General features: G+C 43.0%; 1 protein-coding gene across 6 annotated transcripts in view; it reads right to left on the reverse strand.

Annotated features, from left to right (window-relative positions):
* ZFYVE28 (zinc finger FYVE-type containing 28) overlaps positions 1-14650 on the reverse strand; it is a 127333-nt gene that overhangs the window by 33791 nt on the left and 78892 nt on the right. For 2 of the 6 annotated variants that reach the window (XM_064151572.1, XM_064151571.1), the window contains exons 8-9: positions 10601-11965; positions 222-326 (exon numbers count right to left, since the gene is read on the reverse strand). In XM_064151572.1, the coding sequence (XP_064007642.1) occupies positions 222-326; positions 10601-11965 (1470 nt within the window). Of the gene's footprint in view, positions 1-221; positions 327-3922; positions 4560-5307; positions 5502-10600; positions 11966-14650 lie in introns of those variants that run through there. The other 4 variants (XM_064151574.1, XM_064151573.1, XM_064151575.1 and 1 more) reach the window with 3 other exon arrangements.

Below are 14650 nucleotides of genomic sequence, written 5' to 3' on the forward strand. Positions count from 1 at the left end.
TTCCAAGTAGTTGTGTCTCAACAGCCAACAGCACTAAAAAAACCAACCACCTGCCAGGAAAAAAAAAAAACAAAAGAAACCACATAACCAAAAAGCACCTGCTGCTCAAAAAGAAGAATACTCTGAAGTGTTGCTGTCACTTGATTGTTAATCCAGTGCAAGTTTTTAACCAAGCATAACCCAAGAGCATTTGTCAAATCTGACTGAAGCGATGCGATTACCTCAGAGCGTATATGCTGGAGACACTACATGTAGTGACAGAAACACTCTCATAGTCACTGCTGGAGATGGAGCTGAGGGGGGAATCACGTAAGCCATCCTGAGAACTGAAAAAACATATGGAGACAAAATGAACTGCTGAAGCATCAAAGGTAAAAAAAAGAAAACAAAAACAGAGCAGTGTGGTAACTCATGGCTTGTAGAGAAGCTGGCCCTGGTAATTCTGCTCTTCAGAGCATCATACAAACCTAGTCTGTTCTCCTCCCAGAAGGACAAGCTGGCAAAGGCAGCAGGTACACATCTTCTAAAAACCTTCAATCTGGTTTTTTGGTTTTGCCATACATGAAAACATGGAAACATTCCAGAAAGAACCAAGTGTTTACATTCTCTCAGGGTACAGAGGGAAGAGCGTGCCCCACGATGCTGAGGAGAGTGGTTTAATGTCACAACCCAGATCTAATAAACTTCCAGTTTTGCAAAGTAACTTAGTTTCAAGAGCTTCTGAAATATCATGGCATGTTTGCTCTAAGTTTCCTCCCCACAGGAAAGAAAAAGGCTGTGGGACAGCAGAAAGCTGAGTCTCCAGTGAAGGAGATAAAGCTAACACAGGTAGACCCGAGTTGGCTCAAAGTCTGCAGCTATCACCTATGTACCTCAAATTTTGTGCTTTAAACCAACAGGTATTGTTGGGGTCTCCTCCTCTGGAGACCTACAAGGTCTGTCTGGATGTGTCCCTCTGATCTGTGTTAGATAGTATTGTCCTGCTCTGGCAGGCGGATTGGACTCAATCTCCTTGGGACCCTTCCAACCCCTAACATCCTGTGATCCTGTGAACACATGAGCGGAAAGGAAGAGTGGCAAACAACTGACACTCAGAGGAAATCCACTAGCTATAAAGTAAAAAGACATCAAGTAACATAAATGAGTGGTGCAACTTAAGGGAACAGTACAAAACTTGTCTCTGGCATCCCTAGGACAAAAGAAGAGGCCTTTAAAGAACACATCAGGTTACATCTTTGAATCATGGAATGGTTTGGGTCAGAAGGGATCTCTTAAGTTCATCTAGTCCAACCCGTTGCAGTCAGCAGGAACATCCTCCACTAGATGAGGTTGCTCAGAGCCCTATCAAGCCTGTTCTCAAATATCTCCAGAGATGGGCTCTCAACTACTTCCCCAGGCAATTTGCTCCAGTGTTCCACCACCCTCACAGTGCAGAACTGGTTCCTTTTTCTATCCTTATTACCGAAGTGAACTACAAGACTAAAAAAGGTTTCATAACCACTACCGAACAGTCCTGGGCAGATCCTTTTTTTTGGGTTCCGTACTAATTTAGTGCTCAGCTACTGGAAATCCCACAAGCTGAATTTACACTAGATAAGAAAATACATGATGTTGAGGAGAGGTATCAAAGCTGCATTGGCTCCAGGCGGTGCAGAAGGATCATTGGAGCCTGCTGAACTCCAACGCTCAGTCAACAGAAATCTGTGGACAATGCAGAGGGAAGCTTAAGACGCATCTTTAGTTAAAAAGAGATGCAATTATATGGGTGAGGATGATGTGACCTTACTTCTCCACATTTACCAGCAGATTTCTTCTTTAATGCTCTTATGATTTGTAGGTCCATGTAGAGTACATATTTAAAACCAGCTACATTCCAAGTTCTTTTCTTCTCCCAAACTCACTGTTGCAGCTACAAGTCTGGAAGAACGCTTAAGGGGAATTCTTCAGAGCAGTGTATGGAAGGTATGTGCTCTAATCCCACCAAGAAATAATAGGATTTGTTTGCATACCTCCCACTAATCACTTGCAAAATGTACCCCTTCATGCTCCTCATCTCTGATTGCCAATTTGAAGACAAATCCCCAGTGCACTGCGCTGCAGTTGAAAGGAGAGCCATCACAACTGGAAAATAATTTTATCAGACTTGAACAAAAATCTACTTAACTCTCATTCGTTTTATGTAATTTCCCTTGCTAATTCTGCTCATTATGAAGAGATATATGCATTTAAACAAAGGCTCACTCTTTTTATAGCTCATCACCTTTACCCAGCCAATCTTGCAATATGGTCATGCTACTAAAATGTACTTTTAGTATCTGCTTTATGGCAGCTCAATGATATTAAAAAAACCATTAGCCTGTGATTTCACAGCGTGATTGAGCAAGGAGAAGCTGTCTTGCAAGGATGAAATGTATTGTTCAGAACAAGGTAAGCTTGGAGCAGCAGAACCAGGGAACAAGGGCAAGTCAGTACTTAGTGACAGTGAGGAGGCGACAGGCAACAGCGTCCAGATTTTTCCAGTGTAACAGTGCTGCCAACTCATTTGGGTAGTAGCACACTTGTTAGAAAACAGCAGGTCTGGTTTCTTCAGTGCTTTCTGAGCAGGTCTGCCTTACACACCTGAAATCCTAGAATGGCTCAGGTTGGAAAGGACCTCAGATCCTGCCCTCCACAGGCAGGAACACCTCTCAAGTAGACTTGGCTGCTCAAGGCCTCATCCAAACTGGCCTTGAACACCTGTAGCAAGGAGGCAGCCACAACCTCCTGGGCACCCTGTTCCAGAGGTTCACCACCCTCACACTGAAGAACCTCTTCCTGAGATCCAGTCTTAACCTTGCTCTCCCTCAGCTTCAAACCAATTCCCCTTGTCCTGTCTCTGGACACCCTTATGAAAAGTCCCTCTGCAGCTTTCCTGTAGGATTCCTTCAGGTACTGGAAGGCAACTGCAAGGTCCCCACCAGAATCTTATCTTCTCCAGGCTGAACAACCCCACTTCCCTCAGCCTGTGCTCAGAGTCCAGTCACAATATCTCAGTTACCAATAGCACCAGCAACAAAGTTATAAACCAATTTTGGACCTTACAATTTACTTTTCTTAGGTTGTGGTTTTCTAGAGTTTGTTTGATTTTAAAGAATTTGAGGTTTCCAGTTCTTAGGCACAATCCAACAAGCTAACACTTTTCCCAATAAACCAAAGTTCTCAATTTTGGGGGGGTTTAAACACTCCAGACTAAAACATAAACCAAACCAACCCCATAAGTATTATTTCTCTATTGAGAGCAGATATTGTCAACACTATCCCCAAGTCAGGAAATCACTTTCTGTTGAGCTTACTTTGGGGAGTCTCAATCCAACCCAGAAAGCAGAGCAATGAAGGCAGCACAAAGTGCTAGATCTTAATGGCAAGTAAACCTTTGAACACTAAGGCACACAACCAGCTGACTTCATCAACCACCTCAGTGCTGTCTTTATTTTCGTCTTGTCAGATCTTCTCTGGTCAGTGCACAAGCTTCACCTCATACCTCTTCCACTCACCTCTAACCTCTCATTGTCAGCATAACTTGTTCTCATCTGCTCCACTATCTCATCTGTTTTTAAGCCATTTAACAATCTCAGCTGCTTCAGACATGCCTTCATTTTGCACTAGTCCATCTCTCCCCTGGTGTACAAAGCTGGCCATGCTGAGCCATCCCCGACTCCAGGATCAGATATCCATCTGGTCAGCCAGCATTTGGCAAGGGAAACTGCTTGGACACACTTGACACAAACCATGCTCAGGGAGGTTGTTTTGTTTGTCATAAAGGATGTGTAGCTTAGATAATTCCAACCTGTAAATATTTCCCCCACTTGGTCCTGTGTACCAACAAAGAAAGAATTTTTGTACCAGGAACAATATTTATTATTTACAGCATTTATTTCTGGTGCATATCCAAGCTGTAACCCTCCAGGTGGGAAATTCTGGGTTTATTTAGTACTAAGAAATGAGACTCCAATAATGCTAACTCTGCTTTATACCTTCTCAGTGTTAAACAGTTAAAAAAAGTAAATCACATACACACAAAAAAACAAAGACAGACTCCTGACATGCTCACTGCATTCCCTCTCTGCACACATAGACCCAGGACAACTCTTTGGAGAATTTTCTTCTTACTACTGTCTGCCTGCAGCTTTGCTCAGCTTCTCTACGATGCTCACAGATCCTGAGGTGAATTGACCTGCTTTTCCCAACTCACTATTCCTGCTAGCAGCTGATGGTAGCTAAGCACAAACATCCATTATCAGCATGCTAAGAGGAGAAGGTAGATGCATACATTCTGTGGCTAATAGCAGCTGACCCTTTCTTCCCACACCAGCCCATGGGTGACATCAGCTTCACCACATCGCATGCTCACCTCAAATGAATGCTGGGTTGGATTGGGATTCATGAGATGAAGCTGTGTAAGGGGCCAAAAGTTTGGTTTGTTTGTGAGGTTTTAATTACTGTTCTTTCCTTCAAAGCTACATTCTAGCAGAGGATGACCCCAGCAGCCAAGCTCATCGAGACAGAATTCATCATCACTTCTGAAAAAAATAAGGAATAAAGGTTCGAAGAGAAGTGAAGTGGCAGAGGGTGATGTGGCTGCCTCTTCCCATGCAATACTGTTAGACTGAACTTATGAACCCCTTCTGTAAAGCTGTTGTTTGGTAACTATTCTGAAACAAAAAACAAACTGAGAGCCACCTTTATCATGCTTTGGGTGCTCTTTTCTACTGGAATATGTTTGCAGCCTCTTGTGCACTTAATTAAACCTCTCGTTTCAGGGGATGGTCTCCCTTTGAATGCTATTAAGTCACAATTACATTGCATGTTAAATGAGTTAATTGACACAGATCTTCTCTATCCCACTACACGGGAGCAAAGTCTGAGGCCTCATGTCAGCTACACCAAATTCACTCAAGCAAGTGGCACTTAAAACTGTTTTATGTACTATAACTGGTTGCAGGCATCTGCACGTTGCTCTGAGAAGCTGGGGATGCTCCAAGCCTGGCAGTGTTCAAAGGCAGGTTGGATGAGGCCTTGAACAAGCTGCTCTAACAAGAGGTATCCCTGCCCGTGGCAAGGGGTTGGAACTAGATGAACTTGAAGGTCCTTTCCAACTCAATCCATTCTAGGATCCTAGGTTGAGAGTAAATACAGTTGCCTGCTGCTGTTTTTGATATATGGTCTACAGAATCAGCATTCAACATGCAAGCTCAGACTAAAAGTCATTTTTAATTAAAAGTCACTTTTAATTTGAGGCAGATTGTTAAAAAGAAGGGGGAGAGGGACTGAAAGAAAAACATCATTTATTGTGACTCTGAATTCAGCCAGTTGCACAAAGAAAAGAAGCAGAAGACAAGGGGAACAGAGGAATTTCAATCAGCAGTCAGTTAAAGGGTTGCTTGTGGGGCACTTAGCAGTTGAAAAGCTGGCATCTTGCTCCCAATCAACTATTTCCCTCTTACTGATGAGCTTTCTTATTCCTGAATAACCAGATAGAAGACTAATCAGTACAAGCAGACATGGCTTTGTTTATGTGAACACGCACAGCTGTCCATTAATTTTCATGGAAAAGGCAACTTTGTCATGTAAAGACAATTTCCTGAAGTCCTACTGTGATAGGAATATTAAAACGAAAGAATGAATTCAGCACTTTTAATCAAATTCGTTCCCATCAGTATTAATCAGTCCAGTTTTGATAAAGGAACACTTAAAGAATCAAATGCTATAAACTAAAATAAAACAAGTTAGAAAGGTAATTTATGTGGCTTTGGGTTTGTTTTTTCTTTAAACATGTAAATTCTAGTCATGGCCCCCATAAAATACCAAAGGCTTCTTTTCCATGCATTGATGAGGGTAAAATGAGTGAGCTCCAAGTTGCTGTACACACATTGTCACGTGCTGCTAAAGAGGGAAGAGAATCAAATACAGGCAGGAGAAAGAAATCAAAATTAGAAATCAACTGAAGAAAGCAGGTCCTCATCTTCTGCCAAAGTCATTCTCATAAGCTGAAGAAATAAAACTGTAAATGCCTCACATTTTTGCCTATTGTAACCTACAAATCTATTTAAATACATAAATATATTACAATACCCACAATTTCAGACTGCAGAATGGCAAGAGTAAGAAATAGGACAACTTCAATACCAAGCTAGAGAAGAATAAATTATTCATCCTGCACTAGAGATCAGCAAACAGCAAAACAAGCTTTTCCAAGGATGCCTCATTTCTCCTCCTTCTACTGCACAAGCATATGGCCAAAAAAGTCTATTTTTCAAGCCACCAAAGATAAATGTGAGCAGCAACAGCATTTAACAGCTGAAGGACATAGCGAGAGTTTGCACAAAGTGTGAGAAGTTTTTCTTTCTCACAGTTTCAGCTCCTGTGGCCAATTCTCAAGTGCACAGTAAAGAACTTTTATCACAAGTACACTTCCAAAATGGATTCAGGAAAATGGTCCAAAAAACTGACAGGATCACAGGATGTTAGGGGTTGGAAGGGTCCCAAGGAGATTGAGTCCAATCCGCCTGCCAGAGCAGGGCAGTACTATCTAACACAGATCACCACATCCAGGCAGGCCTTGAAAGTCTCCATAGAAAGAGATTTAAGGTCAGGATGTAGCTACACAAACATACAACAGAAGGAGGTATTTAAGAGTAAAACATGGAAACACCAGCAATGTGTGACACTACAAAAGAAGCTGCCAAACCTCATAAAACACACCCAAAAAAAATCTCTTTTACAAGGGCTCTTTGACTCCAGAACCCACAGAAAGCCAAGTAATTCCAAACCACCAAAATAAAAATGATCTTCACACTTAGCAGTTATCTTTCCCTGTGGAAAAAGCAGGCAGAACACCATGGCACAACAAGCATTTGGGAAATCTATGCAGGTTGCTTCCAGCTGAAGAAGGAACTCTACGCAGTATCATTGAGCAGCCTCAGCGAGAACAGAATTGAGTCCAGCCATTGATCCAAAACCATCATGGCCATTAAACCATGTCCTGAATTGCCAAGGCCCCCTTTTTTTGACCACCTCGAGGGATGGTGGCTCCACCACCTCCCTGGGCAACCTGTTCCCGTGCCTGACAACGCTTGCAGTACAGAAGTTTTTCCTAATATCCAACTTAAACCTCCCCTGGCACAACTGGAGTAATTTCCTTTTGCCTTATCACTTGTTACTACGGAGAATAGACCAACCCCCACCTTGCTATCATCTCTTTTCCTAACATCCAACTTAACACCCGCCCCAGGACAATTTCAGACCATTTCCTCTTGTTCATACAGATCTAAAGCTCGGATTTGCTCTTGGCTTATGTTCCTCCCCCCTCCAAACACCAAAGGCTGCTTTGTCATGGTTTTATCATCATCTGTACTATTCTTACTTCATGCCCTGAACAATTGATTTTGCCACATGTCAGCTTTTACTTCTCACATTGTCCCTTCAGCAGATGAGCTGCTGAGCACATCTCTGCCAGGGCAGAGCCCTATTTGCATCTCATTAACGCTGCTGCCCAAGGCTTAGTGCCCGCGGTGCTTTATGTCTGAGATACTTACGAGTAAATAATGGAGAAAGATGCAAAACCAGCTAGGAGTTAAAAACCGAAGTGCTAAAGACATGCCAATAGCCAAATCATAACTAGAGGAATATTTAATACTGATTTCTAACTCCACAGAATATTGAGGCTAGACAGAGAAACCTGAATTACCAAGTTACTGCAGATTTAAGAACTCATTTCAGTAAACCTGACTGGATCACCAAAATTATACCTCTCGTGTCACATTACACAGTAATAAAGCTGATTTAGTGGAAGAAATAGCTTGTATCACAGCACACACACTTGACAGCTGCTTGATTCAGACAAGAGAAAGGATATTTTCTACTCCTAGTAGGTGACTTACAGTAACTAGAAAGTAAGTACATTTATCAGTGTGATGAATGAGCAGATCCTGCAGCTATTCTGTGTATATTGCATTGCTTATTGTTCTAGCTAATGGGCCCATCATTCTGAAAATCATCTGTCTCCAATGTTTTCCCTCTGGCGATGCTGGCACTCACAAGCACCTACCAGGGAGCAGCCACAGCAGTGTAATGTGATCTCCAGATTAAAAGTACCACTGGAAAGCCACGATTAGTCACTGCCGAGGCAGTGTGAATAAGGTCCACAAAGTTCTGGTCTGTAACTGAATTGTCTTGTACCAATAACATGACCTGTGAATCAGAGGCAAGGACCAAATCTATGCATACTGGAGAAAAGTATGGATCTACACACATATGGAAGGACTTTTGAAGGCATGGCCATGATTCGCTCATCACTAAGAAACGGTGTAACTGAACCAAGGCTTAGAGCCAGACAAAAGGAATGATCAAAGCTATGGACAACTTCTGATCAGAGAAGTTGTGAATTTTCCAACCTGAAAAAGTAATGACATAGGTGAAGCATGACTGAGCTCTACAAAATCCCAACCAGCATGGATAGACAGGGCAGGATCTAGGAGCGCTTCAATGATGCTGTTAAAAGCCAGGTCCGGAGCAAGCAAAAGGACACAGAGGAACATGGATCTACAGAACTAACAGTAAGAGGACAGTCCTCTCACAAGGCTTTTACACAATGTTAACAGAGGCTGGGGCAAGAATGTGAAAGGGTTATTACATCTACAAACCATGAGAGGCTGAAAAAGACCATAATATCTACAATTTTAGTGCATTTTCCAGACTTGTCACAAATTTCACTTAACATCCTTACAGAGGTAGAAAACCTAGCAGACAGTGTCTGAGCTTTGTATATTATGTATGATTTACCAGGCTGCTAATTAAACATCCAGTATTTTTCAAACAGCATTCCACTTTAAGTGTCACTAAAGCATGAAACAAAGTGATTTGTGAATGGCTTCTTAAAATCAAATTCATTAAAAAACCCTGTTGTAAGGCCTTGAATATGATCATACCTGCAAGCTTCCAACTGCAAAAGCTCAGAATAAGGAAGATAAAATGAACCTTCTCAAAGCTGCCTTTTGTGCATGCTAAGTTGTGTTTAACCTGTAAAAGGAATTAACTCTGATTCTATTCTACTCCCAGTAAAATAATTCCTAATTCAATTGGTATGTCACCAAGCAAGTGTCTATTTCTGCAGCCTTTCTATTATGCTAAAGCTTCATGGTTCAGCATACCCACACTGTGTAATCCTCAACTCTACACAACCATAAAAAGAGTGATCTTGCATCAGACACATCAGCTCCACATCACTGACACAGTAAAGCTCCAGAGTACTGACACAGTAGAGTAAGGCACAAAGCAAGAAAGTTGTCACAGAAATACAGAAAACAACAAATTCTGTTTCATTCCTCCCCACCATGCTTTATGATGGTCCTATTTCAGGGAAACTGAGGACATCACTCACTACAACACATGTTATAGCCTTCAAAGAGTAAGACAAAAAGATGTTCTCCTCCCCCTCTACTCTGCCCTGGTGAGTCCTCATCCTGAATACTGTGTTCAGTTTTGGGCTCCCCAGTTTAAGAGGGACAGGGATCTGCTGGAGAGGGTCCAGCAGAGGGCCACAAGGATGATTAGGGGACTGGAGGGCATAGCTTATGAGGAGAGGCTGAGGGACCTGGGGCTTTTTAGTCTGGAGAAAAGACAACTTCAAGGGGATTTGATAAATGCTTCAAAGTATCTGAAGGCTGGCCAGGAGAGGAGAGGGGACAGGCTCTGCTCACTTGCTCCTTGTGATAGCAGCAAAAAAAGTTCTGCCTCAACACAAGGGGGAACTTCTTTACTCTAAGGGTTCCAGAGCACTGGAATAGGCCGCCCAGAGAGGTTGTGGAGTCTCCTTCTCTGGAGACTTTCAAGGCCTGTCTGGATGTGTTCCTCTGTGATCTGTGTTAGATAGTATTGTCCTGCTCTGGCAGGGGGGGTCGACTCGGTCTCCTTGGGTTCCTTCCAACCCCTAATATCCTGCAATCCCTAGCATGTAAGAGCCAAGCTCATGCCCGGCATTTCCTTTAACTATCATTATGTTATCTAGTTCTTTATTGTCATTAAATATGCAGAACCTTAATCCATGACCTCTATTCCACCATCAGTTTCAGCTGAAATGCTCCAATAGGTTTAAAAGCTGCTTCTGCACACTCAAAAATACACTTGTGCCCACGGGCAACACAATCAGAGCAGCCCTTTCCTCTCAAACACAGCTCAGGTAAAGTGCATTTAGATCCCAGATTAATCCCAGCTACTGATGCAGAACTTAACTTTTTACTATCTGCCAGATACTTCTCCTGCAAAACACCAAAGTCCAAGAGAAGCAGTGACCCAAGTAGTGTTTAGCAGCAATTCACTTTGTGTTACATTAAACAGCTAAGATCGGTGTACTTGATGGCAATGCTCACAAGACATTATATGACTCAGGTGGTCTCCAAATTTCTTCTGACATTACTGGCATTAAAAGAACACAGATTGAGAAGAGTCTTAATCCTGCAATACACCCTTTTTCTTTAAAATCAACTTTAACTATACACCAATTATGAAAGTACAAGGAAAGAGGAGCTTGTTTACATGCACACAACCACTCAGTAGCTCATACCTTGAACTAGATCTTGACTTGACGTCCTCCTTCGCTGTCCTTTCACTACTGGTGTCTTCAGTGCTGTCTAGTTTTTTCTCACAGAGTTGTTTTCTCTTCTCCCACCTCTTCTGCTGATTTGAGATTCTCTCTGCTTCTCCTTGTGAGTCATTTTCTGCTCCTACCTGTGAACCTGAGGAATGTGCCAGGCACTTAGAGGAGATTGGCAGTTTCTGCTCTTCTCTGCCAAAGTCTCTTTCTGCTAACAAAGCAGAGCTTTCGGGCTGTAATGTTTCCTGGGAAGGGACTGAACCATCCACGCTATCTACATGGTCCATTTCCTTAGACTTTACTAATGTGTATGAAGCATTTACAACACCTACTGCAGAATGTTTAGTCTTTAAACCTTCAACACTGTCCTCCCTGCTGTCTTCACAGCTGCCACAACACACACAAGAATTAATTAGACAGTTTGTGGCAGCCATACTGAGTTTATGGGATTCGTCCTCCTCCTCATTTGCTAATGGATTAGCAGATCCAGGAACACAATTAATAGCTGCTTCAGGAGTTGTTACTGGGGATTCTGAGCTAGAGGGAGATTTGGGATTGAATATTACAGTGGCAGATATTTTCATCCCCCCTGTCCTGTGAGCTATCATCTCTGCCATTTCTGCATCATCAGCATAGGCATCCCAGCCATTGAGGTATAACTGTGAGTCTGGACCTTCTAGACAGCTGCAGGAATTCTGAACTGCAATGGCAGACATCTGTTTGCTGTCTTCAACGTTGTTGTTATTGCTTAGGTCACTTTCAGCATCTTTTAAAAGCAGAGACGACTCTGTCTGCTGGCCGTTCTCGTACAGCAAAGCATCTCTGTACTGCAGGTTCTGTTTCGAATCGTGGCAAGGGTTATTCACCCAAGCAAAAGTGTCACTTACTGAATCCAACCCAGCAAGAGCTTCTCCTGCTCCATCTAGGTCATCCATAAAAAAAACTCTGTCCTCTTCATCAGTTAAATTTTCAAGATGGTGTCTTGTTGGTGAAGCTTCTGTGCTGGAACTATTTCTTAGACTAGGTCTGTGTGCTGGAGACTGGCAGATGCTTGGAGGGGAAAGTAGAGAAGACATTTCATCTCCAACTCTGTGTACCATCCTGTTCAGCTGCTCCAACTCCTGTTCATCATACTGCATGGAACAAGCCAGCTCAGCCTCCGTATTTTCAGCTTTTGCTGAAAGCTCTTTAGCAGGCAGTGTGGCCGTTATGCCTGGTGCAATGACAGAGGGAACTTCAGGATCTGCTCTGACAGGAAAATCCACATCTTGAGAGATGCAGAGGTTACGTTCCAGTGTGTGCAGCTCATCCTCAGTCAGCGTCTGCAGCAGGTCCCTGGAAAGGAAGCAGCACACAGCACTTGGCACTTGCAGTCCAAGGAGGCACGTATGTTACAGGTTTTATAAAAGCTTTTACTGACACTACACAAATCCAGAGGCTGGGGGCATGGAGTGCTTCCAGCTCTGCCACTCCAGGTGCATTTGGCACTCACCCTCAGAACATGGGACTGCTGATGCCTGAGTTGGAGATGACTCATGCAAACACAGGGTACCAAATGTTTTACATCCTTGCAATAAAGATCCAAAATAAAAACACACCCCAAACTGACTCTTCCACCTTCCCCCTCTACTTCTAGCACAAGCACCACCTAGAGTTTGATACATCCTGTCATTTTACTTCACAAATCTGACTGATTGGCAAACCAATCTGCCATCTGCCTTTATACTAGATCCTGAAAATTACTCTGCAAAAGAGCACAGCAGAAGTTTCACACCATTATCTTGTCAGATAAAAAGAATTCACGTTTAAAAGTCAGATCACTTATGCAACACTGATCTCCTGGAACCCTGTTGACTGAGACAGGGATTGGAAGTTGGCTCTCTCCTGCCTTAAAATGTTAACTCAGTCATCAGGGACTTGAACTTCTGCTTGATAAGAATGAAGAAGGCCTGAAAACAACCATTCAGGTTTTCTAGAGAAATGCATCACCTCAGGTGTTGCCAAGAGTCTTCAGTATTGCAGATTAGTACTGCAAGCACCTAAAACCAAAGCGTTATTTGAGGTTGTTGTGCTTGGTATCTCTTCACAGAGGGAGAATCCACAATCTCTCTGGGCAGCCTTCTTAAAGGCTCTGGCTCTCTCACAGCAATGAAGCTTCCATGAGTTCAAATGAAACCACCTGTGTTCCAGTTTGTGCCCATCAGCCCCTGAGCTACCACTGGGCACCACTGAAAAGTGTCTGGCCCCTGCCTTTTATCTATTGAGCAGCATCAAGAAAAATCCCCTCTTAGGATGTTCTTCTCCAGGACTAACAGCCCCAGGTTTCTCAGCCTCTACCTTATGGGAGAGATGCTCCACTCCTTCAGCATTTTCATGGCCCTTTTTTGGACTCTATCCAGCAGTTCCCTGATGCCTGGGTGCCCAGAAACGCTCTGCTTCCTTTTCTAAAGGCACAAAGAGTCTGACTGCCCACACCTATGCAGACAGGTTTCACACACTGACTGTCAAGTGCTGGAAATCCAGACTTACTTTACTTTGGCTAGCTTCAGAGATGTGAGTAATGTACTCTCTGCCATCAACACCACCTCAACACTTCAGAACAGCATCCACAGTTTTGAGGGCAGATAAAACTTGCATCAGAGTAAGAGAGAACAACCTGGCATGAGCTAGCAGTCCTTGTGTCCTTTCAGGCGAGTCAGACCCCTGCTACCTTGCAGGAGCTGCAGTATGCAATCTGTTGCATCACATGTGGTAGCCCACCAGCCCTCTTATTTCAGTAAGGAAATAATCTAGCTTTAAAGTCAAATATGCTCATTTCCCCCAAATCAAACACTAGAGATTCTGCTGTTAACAAATACAGCTTGTCCTAGGAGAGGCTGGCACAATTATCTTCACTTCTCTACATAGAAACCCTCTCCACTCACTGGGCTGTTTTAAATACAAGCTTCCTTGTAGGGTGACAAATCTTTGATCACCAACTATCCTTCTGATAGATTCTATAACACATGACACAGGATTCACTGCCAACATTAGCAACCTGGCATATTTTCAAACCTCTGTGTAGACACTGAGAATATAATGAATGTCAACCAGTATAGGGAAAGAAACAGTACACTTCACTGCTGAAACCTTCAAAGTACACATCAGGCAGCACTATTATAGCATAAGGTTTAATTAAGCTGTATCTACTTGCACAGTTCACTTCCTTTCTGCTGAAGCATCTGTAAGTCATTGTTGGATCCAAGCAAGTGCTGTGCTTGTATGGAACAATTTTTTTCCCTTCTGCTTTCATTATTCAGAAGCTGTAGGTGAAAAGCTGCTGCAATCGACCCTGACAGTAGCTGTGAGCTTCCTGCTCAGAGAAACCTCAGAAAACACTGATTTTAAGGAAGGTGTATGCTGAGGTTTCATCTGCTTTTAGTCTTTGGCATAGTATCACAGCAAGGCAATCTAGCCTTAAAAACACAAACCCCATTTTTCTTCTAGTGGATACAGTCCCTGGCACAAAAAACAGGCAAGTTTTTCAGGTGTACTCTGCTTGTTAGGAGCAATAGTAGAAAAGCCTGAATGAGACACTTAGTGCCATGCTCTAGTTGACTAGATAGGGCTGGGGGATAGGTTGGACTGGATGATCTTGGAGGTCTCTTCCAACCTGGTTGATTCTATTATTTAATCTGCCTATTGCAGAACAAGTAAACATTTTACTCTACTGCCAATATCCAGGGTGGGAAAACTACTTCAAAGACCTGAGGCCCAATGTCCATTTCAAGACAAATTTAGCTAATAGAAGACAGGGACATGAAACTCCAACTGATCTCACTCATTTCCCAAGCACTCACTATTAACTTAGCTCCTGTGCTGGTGCTGGCCAGAGTGTGAAACTTGCTGTTGTCAGAGCGCTGCACTGTTGTCACTGCCAGCCTGGGCACTGCAGCTCAAGCTTCCAACAGAGCACACAGCTCTTTATGGAGCTGCCATAATTGAAAGCACGATGAAGGTACAGGAATGCAGTTGACATCC

This window comes from Pogoniulus pusillus, chromosome 11, assembly GCF_015220805.1.
Source record: "Pogoniulus pusillus isolate bPogPus1 chromosome 11, bPogPus1.pri, whole genome shotgun sequence".
NCBI lineage: Eukaryota > Metazoa > Chordata > Aves > Piciformes > Lybiidae > Pogoniulus > Pogoniulus pusillus.